Below are 20,048 nucleotides of genomic sequence, written 5' to 3' on the forward strand. Positions count from 1 at the left end.
AGCAAATTAAACTATTACTGGTGAAGCTCAGGCAAACGTGTCAAGGTTGCATTTCACTTCAAAAGCAAATGGGGGGAAAAAGAAATTGTATTTTTGCATAAAGTAAAATAAATTTGGCCGCACTGCACCATCGCCCGGAGATGTCTCAGGTACATCTATTTTAGAACAAATTTTTCCATTGACATTGCTAGTATATTTCCCCCTCTAACGATCAATACAATATATCTGAATATCTTACAATTAAATCTTTACTTCATTGTTAAAAAAAACTATTTTTTTCACATTACAGTATTGAGGAGGGGTTTTTCTTTAGTAAATAGGCTTAATTGTCATAGAATTAAGGTCATCATGGGAAAACAATAAATGGTTATAAAAATAGGTTTAATTTTCTTAATGCAAAATGTAATTTCCTGTGTTTTTTCTTTCTTTTAACTTTAGGGTGAAATATGGTCGACCTTTTTAACAATTTGTAAGATTATATGATATTAGAAATAACACTAATTTCTGTCTGTTATAGTTTGTACCTTTGATCGTGGAGGTGTGTTGTAAGCTAGTGGAGGAGAGAGGGCTAGAGTACACAGGGATTTATAGAGTCCCTGGAAACAACGCTGCCATCTCGAGCATGCAGGAGGAGCTAGACACTAAAGGCATGACAGACATTGATATCCAGGATGACGTGAGTGAACATTTTGCCTTGTGTGATAATCATATATGAGCTGTGGTACCATAAAGGCAGACCTGATCTATATGCTTTTATTTTGTTCAGCAGAAGTGGCGAGACCTCAATGTGATCAGCAGTTTGCTAAAGTCCTTTTTCAGGAAACTTCCTGAGCCTCTGTTTACTAATGGTGAGACCCGTGATCGCATAGAAAAGATGATTCTTCCGGCTTTATACAAAACACATGGAAAACTGCACTCTCTAATAGAGAGAAACTTTTATCTAAGCCCTATTTTCTCCACTTGTGGAGGAAGCACTCCTCCTAGAGGACGAGAGTAGTCAGTTTATAGGGTCATGGAAAACATGAAAATATCTAGGAATTTTTTTAAAATCTTTGCAGGCCTGAAAAATTTGTGGAAAATTATAAAATCTTAAAAAAGGTCAGTAAATATTGTTTAAAAATGTTAAGTAATACGTTCTATAGTAAATCTTTTTTATTTTATTTTATTTTTTGCATATTCAGCAGAAATATTTCTTTGCTATAGTAACTTTTTGAATTTGGGAACCTGATAGACTTCAGGAGTGTTCTAATGATGCTTGTTTTGCTCTGATCATAGAAAAATATTCCAACTTTATTGATGCCAATCGAATGGAGGACCCTGTTGAACGGTTGAAAGCACTGAAGAGACTGGTACACATTATATGAAGACTGCTGTTGATTTACTAAATACTGATGTTTACTAGATTGGAGGAATAGAATTCCTGTAATCAGCAATAAAATCCTCAACAGAATGAAATAAATCATATTTACTGTGTTTATTCCTTCCAGATACATGAATTACCAGACCATCATTATGAAACGCTCAAGTTCCTCTCTGGACATCTCAAAACTGTCTCTGAAAACTGTGAGAAAAACAAGGTATGAGCTTGGCAGATGTTCAGTTAATTTACCCTGTTTAGGTGTATTGAACAACCTGTGACAAGAAATGCTAAATTAAAACGAAACCTTAAGAGGGTTTTGTTTAATATTACTTCACTGTAAATTATCGCTTTCATAAAAGTTAAACATTAAATGATATAATTCTTAACAGATCATTAAAACTGCAGTGCTGTCACAGCTTGTCTGAAGAACCCAGAAGCACAGATGCTTGTTGTGTGATGTCAGTAATTTCTCCTGTAGATAGAAAAGAAAGGAATTGAAAGCTTTTTGTATTTAATTAGATGGAGCCACGTAACTTGGCCATCGTGTTTGGCCCAACCCTTGTCAGAACCTCTGAAGACAACATGACGCACATGGTCACGCACATGCCTGATCAGTACAAGATCGTTGAGACTCTCATTCAGCAAGTAAGACCATTTTCCTTTCATCTCTGTAAATTGATGTCTGAATTCTGCTGAACTTCGTCTGATATTCTCTTCTACAGTATGATTGGTTCTTCACAGAAGATGGAGATGAAGAGCCAACGGTGAGTATGTAGCTTCCTGCCATTCTCTTCTTGAGTGGATTTCTCAGCCCTAAATAAGCATCTCCTTGCAATCCTTTCCAAAATCCAGTAATTGAGACTTGGCTTAGTATAACTGTTGAGTCTCTAAGGTAACACTGGTCAGAAAAACGAAGAGTCATCCTCAACATTTTCTCAGTTTTCTTATGGTCCCATTTCCACCTGGTATTAACATCTGTATTGAAAAAGGTCCATTGTTTCTTGAAATCCCCTCAGCGCATTCAGATGTTGTTAGGGACTTAAATGGCCACATCGCTTTTGTAGAGCAAATTCATCCCAGACAACATTAAAGGACTGCCAACGAGGGCAGATTTATAATTTTTCAGACCCTAAGCAGAGTTCAGACCTGATACATTATTTCATTTTCTACAGAACAAAAGCTGCATTACAGGTACATCTGATACTAGGGTGGGAGGCAAGTGCGAAGCTTCCTTTAATAAGGCTTCATGCAGCTTTGCATCTTTATGCAGAATCGAAGAGAGCCACTTTAACTCATAGCGGACAGTGCACAGGTCGTACACTCATAGCATACAGTGCTTCTTCTTTAAATGGCTGTGGTACTGGTCCTTGAGTGAAATCCACTGCTACTAAATACAAACTTGCTTTGTCTTTCAAAAAGCTGAATACAAAATCAACAAAGAACTAATAAACTAACCAATTCCACTACTTTCTGCTCTTCACTTTCATGCAGTAACAGACAAATTGACAATTTATTTTAAGTCCTGATTTGCTGGGAAAAAGAACACATGGATTTACACATGGAAACCCACTAAGGCCCCAAGCATTTGCATGGTTTACATGGCGGTTGAAGCTGCCACTGCTCACGAAACACATAATCTTTGCATTGAGAACAATGTTTCAAATCGGTTTTAAAAGAAAATGTTTGTCTGTTTGGCAAAGCTCATACATGCACATGCTTAAGTCTGCACGTAATGTTTTCGACATGCCTCATATCAGTGACATGAATTTGTACCTCTCGTTCCTTGTGTATGTCAGACCACCGTGGAGCTTGAGAGCACTGTTCAGTCTCAGCCTGTGCCCAACATTGACCATCTGCTGACCAACATTGGGCGCACTGCTCCATCGCCCGGAGACGTCTCAGGTAATCTTGCCTTTATAGTCCAACAGTTCCAGGCCAGGGATATGAGTTTAGAAGAATGGATATTATTTATAACCAAATTGAAACATTCATGGTGTTCAGCTGTTGGTGTGTGTGTATGTGTGTACGGTATGTTCACTCTCTTAGTATATTTCAGATGATTAGCTGTAGTGATGCACCGAAATGAAAATTCTGGGCCGAAACCGAAACCGAAAATTTAGGATGCTCTTGGCCGAAAACCGAAACTGAAGCCGAAAATGGCTTCTTTTAAAAACGTATATATACTGCTTGAATTTAATGGATCTGAAATGAAAAATCACAATATAATAATCAAATTTTATTAACAGTTACATAACAAAACATAAAATATTTTTAACAATAAATATAAATAATAATACCAAATAATATTATTCTTCAAGTTTTATGTTCCATCAAATAAAATAGTTTTTTAAAAGTTGTGCAAAAAAAAATCCACAATTTTGGAGATTTTTGCAGAACAAATGTTACATATTGCAACTTTGGTGTCCTCTCGTATAGGGCTGTCACTTTTGTGAAAAATAAATCCTGTTCGATTTTTGAGACATAGGCTAAGTGTTCATTGAATCGTTAGTAAATTGCCTATATTTGGCGTTGATCCGTTTTCAACGCCAAATATAGGCAAATCCACGGACAACTAAACAGGCATTAGGACGACCGTAAAGAGGGCGCACAAGTCAGCAATGTGGACTGCCATAACATCAATGAAAAGCATTACTGAAGGCAACATATTATGCACTATATTATGCAGAAATAGGCTATGTGTGTGTGTGTGTGTCAGAACCTGCAGTTGCTGTGTGACGCGCGTTCGCTGCAAGCGTATACTGTAGTGACGAGCTGGACGCGCTCCGAGAGAAGGCCGTTAAAATCGATTCCCTATTTTTGTTTTCGAAACTTGTGTTGGTTGGTCCGATCGATTGTGCAATAAGTGACAGCCCTTTGACATGCTTAATCTTTGATAGGCAGACGCTTGATAACAGCTCGACCGTGGGTGAAACCTAAGCGCTTGCACACGGATGGGAAGGGCGGGTGACATTCATTTTCGGTTAAACGTTTTCAGCTGTTTTTTTTAATTTCGGCCCGAAACCGATAATGCCATTTCGGCCGAAAATTTTCAGCGGCCGAAATTTCGGTGCACCCCTAATTAGCTGATACTCATGCTTGCGATTTTAAATCTGTCAATGTTTAGAGCAAACAAGAGCAAGCTTGCCAGATATGTATTGGTGCATATGTAAAGGTGAACTATTTTAGCAATTTTGCATTGGTCAAACGTATTTGATGAGCTGTTTGAAAAATTGGATAAAATAGTTCCTTTGTTTGTGAAGCTTATGAATCAATCTATTTCATTTAATTTTTTCTTTACCTTCAGCTATTGTTTTGACTAGTTGTCTTTATTTCAATTGTATGATTTCTCCAGAATTCTCCTTTTGCTTTGGTTTGTATTGGTTTGAACCTCACCCATTGCCATCCCTCCCTAATGCTTTAGTCTCTGTTATGACTCCACTCCTCCTTTTCTTTCAGTTCTTTTCCCTCCTTACCCTTCTCTTGTGCTAACCTGGCATGTTCTTTCCCAAAAGAAATGGAAAAATCAATGATAAACCACCAAAGGTTTACCCGTCTGACCCATCTTGTCTCTAGTGTTTTTCTTCTCCCTTGTCCCTGTCCAGCACTGCTCACACATTACCCAATCTTAACACAGGCCAAGTGGGCGGCGTCTATCACTCGGTGATGTCACTGATGGACTCTGTAATGTCTGTGATGGACAGCTGGGACTGTAGGAAGAAGGAGGAGTGTTGTCCCCAGTGTAGCTGCCTAGTCTGCAGAAATCCCAGATTCTTATAAATTGAAAGTGAATCCGGGACAAACCCACCAGAAAACAAAAGAAACAAAAAAAGAGTGTCAGAGAAGTTGATATTTGTCATCGTCGTGTTGCACGTTTCATATCTTATAAGACTATTATTAACAGAGAGGATACAGAGCTGTGATGGTGTAATGTGTCTGAAAAGCCTCTTTGCTGTCTCTCGTTGTCTCTGAAGCTGACCGCATGGAGTTCTAGCATGGTATGGTCTCCAGGATTTCTTCCAGTCATGTGACATACAGTAACTGTCATTGATGATGTCTGAAGGGGTGTGGTGAGGGGCTGAGCCGGCTTAAATCATAAAGCTCCCGATGAATCTCATACCATCCAAAACCATTAGTATCTCTGATGGAGAGTGAGCAAAGGGGCTTTTGAGTGGTGAAGTAGTAACTTGCTTCCTCCTCGTAGCTGCTCTACCACCTTATAGCTTTGGCCCCTTTAGCCCCTTTCTGCCCTCCTGTCATATCTGACCCTTGTTGTCCCTTGTCATAGTCTCTCAGTGCTTTAATTCATTCTCCATCTCCATGTTCTGCATCGAAAAGCTGATACCGTTCAACACAGATACGATTCCCCAAGTGACTGATTTTACCTGTAAACGTTCTGACATTCAGACTGGCACGATTTGCCGTGGCATAGCTACCATTCAGGTGCTGTGTAACTGCTGTAACTTCTCATGAAAATAATCAGACGTGATGTGGCGACATTTAATGAAAGGGCAGACTGTGGAGGTCGCGTAATTTACCTTAGTAGGCGGACTAGCGAAGCACAGTACAGCTACGTGGCGACCTCCAGTGTACACATCCTTTTAAAATGTTCCTTACTCCACAGCAACTTCACATCTCTGCCTGTCTCATAAAAAAAAAAAACCTTATCCTTCATTTCAAACTTCTGATATCTAAACTTGTCGCAATTAGTTAGCTGAATGATCACAATTATTTGAGCTGAATAGTTGCTGTGCACTTGAATTCTATAACCACATATTGCCTTCCAATTACTAGAAATGGCATGAAATATATTACATAGTAGGCTACAAAAACACAAAACTTAACAAAAACAAAATCAAACATTTCATGTTTCCAAGTGAATGAGTGACATAATGTGCATGCATACAGCATATAAATCCCATGATGCAATATAGCCATCTAATGTAGATTTACGAAAGTAAAGATTTAAGCGTTCTTAGCCGTTTTCAAATAGCAGCAATATCCAGTTTCCGACCAGATTTGTTACAGCTCTCGTCCCCTTTACATAGCTGTAATGATGTCTATCCCGCCTTGGTTATGTCTCTTGAGTTGGGAAAGAATGCCTGTAGACATGTTCTGCTGGCTGTGTGTGTGTGTGTCTGTAATTGAGGATCTCACTGTGAACAGGCTGTCTGTCTGTGTGAATGTGTGCATGAACTGCCTCCTGTCCTACTGCACACTGCTGGGTTCTTGTCATCACTCATTCCTCTTTCCTCCATTTCTCTGTGTTTGATGGCTTAATTGTGTCGCCTTCATCTCTCAGATCTCTACATGACTCCACTGTTTGTGCTGTTCCGCTGCTGTTGTGGTGAAGGATATTTATATTTCAGTCTCCCCTTGTCTCTGGCTCTTTGACCCCTTTGTATTCCACTTTAAATGGCCTACTTACCTTTTTTCTCTCCCTGTTCCACTAGATTCAACCACCAGTGACTCTGCCAAATCAAAGGTGAGTACTTTCTCTTGAGATAATTACAAAATCACCTTATATGAAAGAGGAGAGGACTCCTGCTTCAACAGCCAATTCCCTGAGATGTGTATTGTAAACTTACACTTTTCTTTATGTGCTTGATTCTGTAGCAGGGTTCCTGGGGATCTGGTAAGGATCAATATAGTAGAGAGCTGTTGCGTTCTTCCATCTTTGCTAGCCGCAAACGCAAAAAGCCCAAGGACAAGCCTCAGCCGAGCAGCTCTGATGATGACCTGGATGCTTGTTTCTCCAAAATGAATCTTCCGGTGCAAAATGATCCAAATTGGCCTGCTGATGATCAAACCGAAGATGCTGAGAGTGAAGTTGGGCTCGATGACCAAATAGAAAGGACTGAGGATGATGACCAGAGCCCAGGAGAGTGTCTTGACCTCACCTCTGAAAACAAGCAGCTCATCTCTGAACACTTGCCCCGACAAACTTGTCCCTCACCTAAAATCATTACATCACCCAAACCTAGTTATCACATGCAGTTGACTCGCCAAAGTTCCCTGTCCGATCCTCCCTCCAACTATGATGACGGTTGTGTCTCAGATCTGGGCACACTTAACAGCACCAGTTCCCAGGCCTCAGTACCAAGGATGAGGCATGGGAGAACCCCAGGCCACTGGATGGAGAATACAGGAATGGGCCCAGGAGCAGAAGTCTGCTCTATCACATCAGATTACTCCACCACCTCCTCCATGACTTTCCACACAGGAGTGGAATCCATTGCCCTTAGTCCAGAGGTGCAGTCTGTTGCTGAAAGCCGCGGTGATGATGCTGACGATGAAAGAAGTGAACTCATTAGTGAGGGACGGGCAATGGAGACTGACAGTGAGAGCGACTTATCAGTCTTTGCCGGTGGCCGAGAAAGCGGGCCAACTGAAGATAGCATCCAACTGGAGGGCGGTGTCACACCTTTGCAGGATGTACCAAACCTCATCCCCTCCCATCGAATCATCGCGTGCGATACCCTGGCACGCAAGAGGGGGAGTCGGCAGAAGACGGACAGCGAGTCTTCAGCAGATGGGAGCAGAAGCGATAAGGAGTCTTGTCGACTATCACGAGTGCTGGATGCAGTCAAGGGCCGTTCCACTGGTAGTCTTAGCTCTTCCTCTCGCAGCGAATCCGAGCGTGCCGAACCCATGTGGCGAATCAAAATCACCGACCGGTTAAAATGCCGACTGCGGACATCAGCTGATGACATGTTCGGGGTGGGTTCCCAGCGCACCAGGTCCCCCGAGACTCGAAGTAAACGGAAAAGCAATATCCGCCGCAGGCACACCATGGGTGGTCAGCGGGACTTTGCCGAGTTGTCAGTAATTGGGGACTGGCAAAGAGTCGAGGGCAACGAGCTTTCGGCCATGGATCGTTTAAAGCCCAAGTGCAGTTCGCAGGACTTCTCCATCAGAGACTGGATAGCTCGAGAGCGACACCGCACCAGCAACCCTGAAGTTAGCCTGGATGGGCTGGACCTGCACCCTTCCCGATCACGAGACCTGTTATCCGCTGGGCCCTCACACTTGGGTCAGCTCCTCAATGGAGATGTAGCGGCCGCTCAGAACAAGAGCCTAAGCCTAGCCGCGGATGCCCACCCTCACAAACTCTCTGGTGCTCAAGTGGTCCGTTCCCGTTTCTATCAGTACCTGTGAAAGTGTGTGCGAGTGTATACTCGTGTGTGTGTATATATACTGAGTACACATTTTTTGAGTGTCTGAGTATTGACATGTTTAAGGTACCCTGAGTGATGCTTGTAAGCCATGTTGGCGTCAGCAGTAGAATGCTAGTCGAATGTCATGAGCAAGAGTGTGTGTTTGTGTGTGTGATGTTCGAGATCAGGAGAAAGTCTGTATGAAATTGATGTTGAGCATTCTCTGGACAAGGTAGAGTTGCAAGAAATATTTTTAAAACATCCTGTGACATTTCCTTCTGTGAATGAAATTACGTACAGACCCAATGTTGTACAGTGAACAGAGGCTCTCTCACTGTAGGCCAACCGAAGTGCAGTATTGATGGAAAACTGGGTGAGCTCGAGTTCCAGTGAATATAGATTTTAGATTTGAGCGTAGAGTTAAGATGACTGAGACATCACAAAATGGAGCAGTTTTAGTCCAAATGGCTTGGAAGATAAAGGCAAGTAACAGAGAAATAGGCTGAGCGGGTAGGTCAATAGTCTGGAATTGTAGGATGTTGAGAAGACTAGTATCTTGAACCTTGACAAAAGATTCATTTTATTGGAAAGTGTAAAGAGGCCCCTGGTGTTGTGATAGATCCTTCAGTAACCAAAACAAGAATGTATCTGCTTGTTGTAATACTAAACAAACTGCCATTTTCATTTATGAACTGTATATATTTCCCCTTTCTGTGCTTTTTGTTTATTCTGCCTGTGTTTGGACTGCTTTGCGTGCTGTGCTATGGAACGGTGTCCGTTTCGTTTTCCTTTTTAAATGCAATGCATGGCAGACACTCAGCAGTCAACTTTTTTTTTAAATAACGGAAGACAAAAAGGAATTCAAAACTTCCCTCTGATGCAAATTGCTGTGTACATGTTGATGTTTGTTATACTACGACTACTGAGACATGAGTACTGTCTTTGGTATAAAGCTGGAAAATAATATGGGAAAAGAATGGATTGTTAAAGAACAAATCAGGTGTCTTTGGATCATGAAAGTGCCTCATATTGAATACTGGTCTTGAGTAGTTGAAGGTGCCACATCTCACTTACAAAAAAAGTTTAAAGGATTTTTTTTTTCTACACCTCAGTCAGACTTCGTTCTTGGAAAAATGAGAAGCTTCCATTCCTACATCATTCCTCCTGGGTCTTAACACTATTTTAATGCATTATTGTTTTAAGTTTTGCATTTGGTATTTTAACCAGACTTGAATTTTAAATATTCCTGTAAAATAAGTAACTTAAATGTACATATCTATTACATGTTTTAGCTGCTCCTCTTCCTTTGGTCATCTTCATAACATCCGTTTCTTTTTGTAAGTATTGTACGATACGGAGGTGAGGTTAAGGGACATGCTAATCATCTCTGAGGTTCCTCTTGTGTGAACAATGCTTCCCTAACTGTTTGTATCATGCTGGGTCTGCACTTGTGGTGGACACCCATTGTAAAACACTGGAAAATAAACCCTTTTTGTCTGATAAATAACTAGTGTTGCATTATTTCAGTTTGAGGCCACAAGGGGGCAGACTGTCATTGCAGGAATTTGCATGAAATTGGTGATGGCTGAAAACAAAACCGTCCTTGAATCTTTGTCCAATAAAAACGAACCGCATGAATGCAGCTGTATAGAAGCCTGCAGTATATTGCTTTTTAAATGAATAAAGAAACAAAATAGCTTTCAAAATGCTTTATGTACAAGGTACACACATAGGGACCAAAACAGTAATTTACACATCAGTGCGTTCAGCTTACAAGACAGGATTTCACTTACAACAACAAATTCAGTGGAACCACATAGGAACATTCAAGCTGTCAAAAGTAGTGACATGAAAATAGATACATTAACACAAAAGAAACCATCTTGCCACCATGCCAAATTATATAGCAAGAAAATATATTCTATGCAAAACGTTCTTCAAAGACCTTCGTAACCATGTATGACAAAAAAATTAAACAAAAAAACACATACCTGCCCAAAGATGCTAGTCCTATGAATTCTGAATTCACAGTTAACCTACTGTATTAATTTACAACTTAACCAGTACACAGGACTGTAAAGAAAATGCTCTTGGCAGGATTGTTGCATGGTTCTTAGTCCTCTCTTTGATAACATAAATCTAATTTTTTATTTTATTTTTTCCCAATCTGTCCATAAATGATTTGTCCTACCTCATGGACTGCCTATCTTGAGCAGGTTTATTCCAATAAGGCACAGTGACAAAGAATATTCATAGAGATTTGCAGCTGCACTCGTTAAAAAGAAGACTATCCTTCTCAGAATGGGCTGATTCACTAATAAACAATATGGATGCTGCTGTGGATCATTACTACAACAGATACATTTTAAAGCAACTGTTTTACTGTAGCACATTTGATGCAACAAAAGGCCTTGTGAAACGATCACAACAAATCCCAGTAAGAATTTTTATGTGAATGATTTATGCTCCAATTTTTTTTTTTCTTGCGTAAATTGCCACATTCAGCTGACACATGAAATGGTTTTATGAACATTTTGCACAAATTTGTTCTGCACCAACAGGCCTGATAACTTTGACATTGACGACAGAAACAAATGGGTTCACAATGACATTTATACCCAAATAAAGGCCCTAAACTGTAATAACTGGATTAAACTCAGAATGCTATGCAGCCGGGAAAATAATTGAGTAATTTGCAGCTTCGGTACTCTGGCCAATCATTCTTCTGTATATTGTGCTGTCATCTCTTAAAGCTTTCTGTAAGCAATGCACGAATAAGAGAACACAAGCAAAAGAGCTCGACAGTTTATTTGAATCACTCCAGTTCATCCAGTTTTCTCACACTGTGAGTATGAAATGGTTCAACATGTACCTCCACAGGTTATTTTATCACCAAGTCATTCAAACTCTTTCCTGGATCCAATGAGCCAATCAGAGTTGAGGGGCGTGGTCCATGCAGAGGCTCAGGAGAAGCCATCAGAACTAACATGGGAATGGAGGAGGGTGTAATGGAGGGAAGGAGTTTGCATATTGGGCTGTAAGCTGGCTTGTGCTGGATATGAATAGGCCTTTAACCATCATCCTCGTTGTCCTGCTCCAGTTTCTCTTCAGGCGGTATCTCTGGTGGTCTGAAACACTCCACGAAGAAGTTGACCAGCGACTGACTTAGATGTTGCTGCGAGTCTTTCGAGTGAAGGAAGTGACCTTCATCTGGGTAGATCTGACAAAAAAAAGAAAAGAAAAAAAGTATGCAATTGCCTCACCCACTCAAGTACTACCCATTTTACTACCCTCGATTTCCAAACGAAACGGGATTCGATGAAAAATAAATGTATTACTCATGTGAGAAGCTTGTATTACTCAATGAGCCACAAGATTTGAGGTGTCATTCATGTTTATGGCACCGAAAGAGTTAATAACATTTAATAATTAGTTAAAATCGCAAGACTTTTAGTATGAGCAATATGTCTGTTGCAACAAACCACTAAAAAGACGAAACACGAGTCAGTTGCTGAGAGCTTTAAATAGTGGATGAGAAGCTCTTACCTGTAATGTATAATTAGCCTTCTCATTTATCAAATTGGTGATAAATTTGGCTGTGTGCTGAAAATGGACTTTCTCTGTGTGAACAAAGAAATGTTACACATAATCTAGTGTCAGTGAAACAGATTTAAGACAAGCATGTATTTCAGAAATAAACACGTCAAGCACAAGAAGCTTAAATCAAAGGTTACCATCAGCCGTTGGGTGGATTATCATGAGTTTCTTGTCCCTCAGTTGCTCCATGTGGTCTGTTAAATGTGCCATCTGAAAAATAAATAGATTAAAATACAAGCAATATGTAACTTTTATTTGACTTGACCTAGAACCATACTATGTTGGTGCACATTACCTCATACACTCTCTTATTGGACTGCGGTAATCCTAAATAGCGTTCAGAAAATGCAGAAGCTGTGGGACAGACGTTCATGATTAACAATGAAATGAGTCCATCCCTTTTATTTAAAAAAATGAATGACAGGATATGACATCATACCATATAAAGAGAAATCGGTGATGGGGGAGATGGCAGTGCCACACTTGATATTGAATTTAAACGTGTTTGAAAGTTCATCCGAGCGCAAGAGTCGGCTGGTCAGATATCCTCCATATGCCTGAGGCAGACGACAACAAAAAAAAGGTTATTAGTCATGCATGAACAAAACTGATGCTGAATGATACAGTCATACATTTCATCAAGAGAGAATTTTGAGAATATTAATATGAATCCAACAATGCAGAGCACCTGGAGGCAACTTGAAATTGCCTCCAGGTGCTCAAATGAATCATCAGTGTATGTTATTACAAATAAACAAAATGTTTTCTAGGTCTAATGTGATATAAAAACAATCACAGCATTTTGTCAAGCTACCCCACTACTGGAAAAATAGTAGTATGATATGGTAGAATATGGAGCTCATACATGAGGAAAAAAACTCTGAGGCAAAAATATGCAATTTGGTGCAGTTGTTATTTAAATGACCAAAAAGTGAGATACTTTTGAAAGCTTGTAATGTAAATGAGATCTTTTTAACAGTATAGCTGACAAAAATGCATATAGATATCAGTTGTGGATCTAAATCTTCCAATAATATGTCTTAGTAAGATACAAATTTAAATGCTTAGTTTTATAATCAAAGCTCTGTAGTTTTATTGTGGGGGCGAAACATGTATGTACAAACAATGCAATACAATGATTGAGGGATGAACAAATAAACGTTCCTTAATTGTCATGTTTGATACGTTTTAATATGATTTTCTAAAAAATTATGTACGGATAATCAAGTAAACTTGAAATATTACTAGCAATTAGTGCTGTCAAATCGATTAATCGCTTCTAAAATAATCTAACATACAAGTCTTTGTTTACATAAAGTGCGTGTATATATATATGTATATGTATATATATATATATATATATATATATATAATCCATGTCTGTATGTATATATACTGTATATACACACGTATATTTATAAAAACATATATATACACAAACACGCACACTCACACTCACACACACATATATATATAATAATACACACACACACACATTATAAATTCAAACTTTTATGTTAGATGCGATTAATTGCAATTCATCAATTTGATAGCATAACTAGCAATATTAATGTTATTTTTTATGTTTACTTTATAAAAATCTGTAAAGATTTCACAGTAAAAAGACACGTGTACCACAACCTGCAGGTGGACATTTTTACAATTACACTAAAAGGCATTTAATACTTAATAAACAACTATTAATCAGATGACAAAAGGCATGTAGCAGATTGTGTACAACCGGTTTTTCAGCAAAGTTTGCCTCATGGTGACAATACAGAGGGCTTTTTTCAATTCAATCAAATATGACAGTAGGCTTTAAAGGCTTATATATATATATATGTTAGTATCATTACTACTTGTAGTCAGTTATTCCCCAACAGTCAACAAGCAAACGCACCTTTCCATAAACTCCAATTCTTGAGGTGTCAATGTACGGGAACTGTGCTATATTTCTGCAGAGAATCATAGAAGAGATATAAACGTGAAGTAAACTGTCGTTCAGGATTGATGCTGCTTTATTGTAGTTCCCGTCGATGATCTGACCTAAGAGCTTCCAGCTGGTCTCTCTCCTCAAACTCCCCCAGTTTCTTCTTCACGCGATGGAGGAGGTTTGTGCCCTGAAACCCACTGCCGCGGCCGTCCAGGCGCATGACTATGACGTTGAAGGAGCTGACCAGAACCGTGGTCCAGTCCACATGAAACTGCTCCGTCACCACCTGACCACCGGGGGTGCCGTCCCTATCACGGTACATCAGTACATCTGATCAAAGAGAGGCCTCAAAACAATATCACAACACTTTCACTGCTGTTTCATATGGTTTCAGAGACCTTCTTAAAACTTACTGGCTGAATGTTATAGAGAATTGTCAGGGTCACATTTCACCCCAAAACAAAAGGAAAAGAAAAGAAACGAGAAGAAAGAATAAGAAAAAAGAAATTATATAGAAAAAATGTCAATTATATTGTACATGTCATATTGGACACTAAATGATATGGGACGCTAGTTTTTGCCATTGAAATGACTGTGAAATAAATTGACCTGAATTCATATGTAGAGAGAGAGAGGGTGAGAGAAAAAAAGAACCGGGTGGAGCAGAAGGAAAATAATCTCACAATGCAAAAAATAAAATCATAATGACCCTAAATAGGCATCATTTCCTTCTTTCTTTCATTTGATTTTGGAGAGAAAAAGCCCTGATGTCTTTCATGATACTCACCCGCAGCAACAGCGGCACTAATGCAGTCACTCCTGAGAATCTCTCATGTGCTGGAGGAATACTGGGGTGTGTTCTTGTGTTCTGTGTGCTTGGTGTGTATCATGTGTCAGTTCAGTGTGTGTAACACTTACACCAGCAGCAGGACGGGGTAGTGAGCCTTCTCTGTAAACCCTGCTGGCTTCAGAATCTGGGTGTTCAGACCTGTGCAAATGATGGAAAACTTACTGTGCTTTGTCAGTCATTGGCTTATACATTTAAAAAAACAAACTGATTCTATAAGATACTCACTGTAATCATCAACGCTGATCTTTTCGTACTCTACTCTGGGCATCTGTGTGTTGTTCACGGTGGTGTTCAACTCCTCATTGGTCTCCACATCCATCACATCTGAGGGAAACCATAGATGTTCAGAGAGATGCATCTAAATGCTATCAAATGTACACTAGTGGGGTTGGTACGACATTCTGGAGTCTCTTATGCTCACAAAGGCTTGATTAATTTGATCAAACCACTTTCTACTTTACATATTTAAAATGTAATGTATTCCTGTGATGCAAAGCTGAATTTTCAGGATCATTACTCCAGTCTTCAGTGTCACATGATCCTTCAGAAATCATTCTAATATGATGCTCAAGAAACATTTCTGATTATTATCAATGTTGAAAACTGTTGTGCTGCTTAATATTTTTCAAGATTCTTTGATGAATAGTACATTCATACTTGGAATAGAAATTATTTGTAACATTATAAATGTCTTTACTGTCACTTTTTTAAAATTGAATACATCCTTGCTGAATAAAAGTATTAATTTCTTAAAAAAATTCTTACTGACCCCAAACTTTTGAACGATAGTGTACAGTAGTAAAGTGCACTGGTAAAACATCAACTTTAATAAAATGACATTAGTATGTTTTTCATCAGAATGTCGACAGAGAGAGATATTAATATGGGAATCGAAATGACCACTTATGAGCGCCAGTGAATCAGTGAGTTAAAGCAAGTCAGATTGTCCTCCTTCCTTTTTTCTCCTCAAGGGGTCGATGATAATCACTGCTAATTCTTCAAGACACAGTCATTCTCAATTGTCTTCCACTTCCACTCTTTCACATCTAAGGACATGGTGCTAAAACAATTCGTCTGACTGAATTTGATAAATGTTTATCTTACATTTGAGGTGTTTCTTGTAGCGTTTATCTTCAAGCACACCTCCATTGAAAAAGCGCATATCTAGGTCTTCTATCATGTCCTCCGGGTGAGAAATACCCTTCCAGTAAAACAAGCTCTTGGCGTGTTGTGTCCAGAGCTGATAAAGTGAATGAGATCGTGTGTCTGTGATAGTGTAACAGAGGACTCACGCTCATACTTTCCGTCTCTGGTGCTGTACACGGCTGTGAATGGCACAACCGGGCCTGGACAGAAAAAAACACAGAAGAATAGTGTAATATGGCACATAACAGCATTTTACACAGTAGTGGCCAAAAGTGATGTTAAACTTTATTCAAATTATCAAAAATGTGTTAAAGATTTTGCAACCATATTGTGTAGTTGTGCTCGGAGTCAATTGTTTTATTTGTGATAATGCAATAAAAAATGCCAAATTGGGAAGACATCATTTTTGGCCAGGCAGTCATACAAAGAAATTATGAACACATGCACAAACAAGACAGAACCAATTAAATATGAATAACTTATGCTGTAGTCAATGTATTTTTCTGTGAGCTATATATTGTCCTCATATGTGGATGGTTTAATCAAACTTGTAGGGTCATTAAAAACTAAAACTATATACATACATACATACATACATATATATATATATATATATATATATATATATATATATATATATATATATATATTTATACTACAGGGCCGTTGAATGCTTGAATCTGATTGGTTGACAAACGTGTGTGCATTATTTTCAGGGAAACGCACGGCTAAAGTAGTTCCAGGCAGGTCTTGACCGCATTACAGTTCCATATCACTTCGCGTAGTCAACTGTAATAACGGAAAATAGGATACAATTCATAACAAGAAAAAGCATTTAGCCCTGTGCGTTTGATCTGCAATTTTCAATGTCTAGCTTCACAATCAATGGAAACATGCAGTTTAATTTTAATAAATAAAGTATATAGTCCTATATAATTAATAGAAAATTAAACTGAATATAGGCTAAATAAATGGATAGTCCTGCAGCACGGATTTTTATTGCAGATAATATAACAAATAAATAATTATTAATAGGCCTACTTGTTAAAAGGGCTTTGTGTTTCATTTATTTGGCTAGTCTACTGTCATCTGTAAATAATAGAAAAAATGAACGAATGCATTAAAACGAATTGAATTAATTAATAAATAAATAATAATATTGACGCACATGCTTTTCTGTCTCATTATTGCAACATCTCTCTCTAATAACTGCATTAATAACGGCATAAAGCCGGGGACACACTTTAAGGCCGGTTATGAATGTTATTTAATACTTATGACTGATCATGCCCAAACGCGCGTTCAGTCTGTGTTCAGAGTCGGTGTTTAAAATCTGCTGCAGTCGATGAAAACAGTCAGAGAATGTGTCAGCTAGTCGTGTGTCCCCAGCATTAGTCTGCTATCAGTGGCTCAAACCTCCGTTACTAACTCTAAAATGACGTTTTGGAATTAGCAACTGAGGCATGGGATTAGATGCGTAAGAAATTAGTCCTACATACAGCATTTTAATGACAAAAACTTTACAAACGTCTTAAAAAACATAATCTGAACAATGTTTCGAGGTGTGGTAACTGTAGTATAAGCGGAATAATTGACTTCAGGCCGTTGAATTATTAGAAAAATAATGCACACCCGAGGTGAACGGCCACTCCGCTTCGCGTTGTGACCGCATTACCACCTCGGGTGTGCATTATTTTTCTAATAATTCAACGGCCTGTCGTCAATTATTCCTTACATATACACACACACACACATACATATATATACAGTGAGGAAAATAAGTATTTGAACACCCTGCTATTTTGCAAGTTCTCCCACTTAGAAATCATGGAGGGGTCTGAAATTGTCATCGTAGGTGCATGTCCACTGTGAGAGACATAATCTAAAAAAAAAAATCCAGAAATCACAATGTATGATTTTTTTAACTATTCATTTGTATGATACAGCTGCAAATAAGTATTTGAACACCTGAGAAAATCAATGTTAATATTTGGTACAGTAGCCTTTGTTTGCAATTACAGAGGTCAAATGTTTCCTGTAGTTTTTCACCAGGTTTGCACACACTGCAGGAGGGATTTTGGCCCACTCCTCCACACAGATCTTCTCTAGATCAGTCAGGTTTCTGGGCTGTCGCTGAGAAACACGGAGTTTGAGCTCCCTCCAAAGATTCTCTATTGGGTTTAGGTCTGGAGACTGGCTAGGCCACGCCAGAACCTTGATATGCTTCTTACAGAGCCACTCCTTGGTTATGCTGGCTTCGGGTCATTGTCATGTTGGAAGACCCAGCCTCGACCCATCTTCAATGCTCTAACTGAGGGAAGGAGGTTGTTCCCCAAAATCTCGCAATACATGGCACCGGTCATCCTCTCCTTAATACAGTGCAGTCGCCCTGTCCCATGTGCAGAAAAACACCCCCAAAGCATGATGCTACCACCCCCATGCTTCACAGTAGGGATGGTGTTCTTGGGATGGTACTCATCATTCTTCTTCCTCCAAACACGTTTAGTGGAATTATGACCAAAAAGTTCTATTTTGGTCTCATCTGACCACATGACTTTCTCCCATGACTCCTCTGGATCATTCAAATGGTCATTGGCAAACTTAAGACGGGCCTTGACATGTGCTGGTTTAAGCAGGGGAACCTTCCGTGCCATGCATGATTTCAAACCATGACGTCTTAGTGTATTACCAACAGTAACCTTGGAAACGGTGGTCCCAGCTCTTTTCAGGTCATTGACCAGCTCCTCCCGTGTAGTTCTGGGCTGATTTCTCACCTTTCTTAGGATCATTGAGACCCCACGAGGTGAGATCTTGCATGGAGCCCCAGTCCGAGGGAGATTGACAGTCATGTTTAGCTTCTTCCATTTTCTAATGATTGCTCCAACAGTGGACCTTTTTTCACCAAGCTGCTTGGCAATTTCCCCGTAGCCCTTTCTAGCCTTGTGGAGGTGTACAATTTTGTCTCTAGTGTCTTTGGACAGCTCTTTGGTCTTGGCCATGTTAGTAGTTGGATTCTTACTGACTGTATGGGGTGGACAGGTGTCTTTATGCAGCTAACGACCTCAAACAGGTGCATCTAATTTAGGATAATAAATGGAGTGGAGGTGGACATTTTAAAGGCAGACTAACAGGTCTTTGAGGGTCAGAATTCTAGCTGATAGACAGGTGTTCAAATACTTATTTGCAGCTGTATCATACAAATAAATAGTTAAAAAATCATATATTGTGATTTCTGGATTTTTTTTTATTAGATTATGTCTCTCACAGTGGACATGCACCTACGATGACAATTTCAGACCCCTCCATGATTTCCAAGTGGGAGAACTTGCAAAATAGCAGGGTGTTCAAATACTTATTTTCCTCACTGTATATACACACATACATATACATATATATATATATATATATATATATATATATATATATATATATATGAATAAATTCACATTTGTGATAAGGACCATTATTTTTTCCAGTATTTTTTATCATTTGCATGCATCGACCAAAATGTTACGAATATTTTGATATAAATGCTTATGTTTCCCACCTAGTAGATCCAACAGTGTCACATGATCCTTCAGAAATCATTCTAATATGCTGATTTTCTGCTCAAGAAACATTTCTTATTATTATCAATGTTGAAAACAGTTGTGCTGCTTAATATTTTAGTGGAAACCGTGATACTTTTATTTGATTCTTTGACGAATAGAAAGTTCAAAAGAACAGCATTCATATTATTTAAAATTGAAATCTTATATAACATTATTAATGCTTTACTGTCACTTTTGATCAGTTTAATGCATCCTTTCTGAATAAAGGTATTTTTAATACAAGTATATAAATTCATTCCACAGTCCCAGGGATGAATTTGATGGTATGGCTGTACTTGAATGAGCTCAATCTGGCACTGATAGAAGGATAATGTACTACTACAGTGATGATGTCACACGTTACCCAGACAGCAACAGTGTCGGTCCAGATCCGGTCCACATGGAATCCACACGTACC

General features: G+C 39.0%; 2 protein-coding genes across 9 annotated transcripts in view; one reads left to right on the forward strand and one right to left on the reverse strand.

Annotated features, from left to right (window-relative positions):
• arhgap21b (Rho GTPase activating protein 21b) overlaps positions 1 to 10,021 on the forward strand; it is a 63,632-nt gene extending 53,611 nt beyond the window's left edge. For both annotated transcript variants that reach the window (XM_084118788.1, XM_084118789.1), the window contains 9 exons: positions 518 to 676; positions 770 to 848; positions 1,276 to 1,349; positions 1,488 to 1,577; positions 1,880 to 2,005; positions 2,083 to 2,124; positions 3,157 to 3,262; positions 6,811 to 6,842; positions 6,974 to 10,021. In XM_084118788.1, coding sequence (XP_083974914.1) covers positions 518 to 676; positions 770 to 848; positions 1,276 to 1,349; positions 1,488 to 1,577; positions 1,880 to 2,005; positions 2,083 to 2,124; positions 3,157 to 3,262; positions 6,811 to 6,842; positions 6,974 to 8,515 — 2,250 coding nt within the window. In that variant the 3' untranslated portion in view covers positions 8,516 to 10,021. The remainder of the gene's footprint in view (positions 1 to 517; positions 677 to 769; positions 849 to 1,275; positions 1,350 to 1,487; positions 1,578 to 1,879; positions 2,006 to 2,082; positions 2,125 to 3,156; positions 3,263 to 6,810; positions 6,843 to 6,973) is intronic.
• Positions 10,022 to 10,208: 187 nt separating this feature from the next.
• dpp6b (dipeptidyl-peptidase 6b) overlaps positions 10,209 to 20,048 on the reverse strand; it is a 143,472-nt gene continuing 133,632 nt past the window's right edge. For all 7 annotated transcript variants that reach the window (XM_084118792.1, XM_084118791.1, XM_084118794.1 and 4 more), the window contains 10 exons: positions 16,187 to 16,240; positions 15,120 to 15,218; positions 14,963 to 15,032; positions 14,158 to 14,352; positions 14,012 to 14,066; positions 12,551 to 12,668; positions 12,407 to 12,465; positions 12,249 to 12,321; positions 12,061 to 12,134; positions 10,209 to 11,734 (listed from right to left, as the gene is read on the reverse strand). In XM_084118792.1, coding sequence (XP_083974918.1) covers positions 11,585 to 11,734; positions 12,061 to 12,134; positions 12,249 to 12,321; positions 12,407 to 12,465; positions 12,551 to 12,668; positions 14,012 to 14,066; positions 14,158 to 14,352; positions 14,963 to 15,032; positions 15,120 to 15,218; positions 16,187 to 16,240 — 947 coding nt within the window. In that variant the 3' untranslated portion in view covers positions 10,209 to 11,584. The remainder of the gene's footprint in view (positions 11,735 to 12,060; positions 12,135 to 12,248; positions 12,322 to 12,406; positions 12,466 to 12,550; positions 12,669 to 14,011; positions 14,067 to 14,157; positions 14,353 to 14,962; positions 15,033 to 15,119; positions 15,219 to 16,186; positions 16,241 to 20,048) is intronic.

The sequence above is a fragment of the Abramis brama genome, assembly GCF_963993115.1.
Source record: "Abramis brama genome assembly, chromosome: 7".
NCBI lineage: Eukaryota > Metazoa > Chordata > Actinopteri > Cypriniformes > Leuciscidae > Abramis > Abramis brama.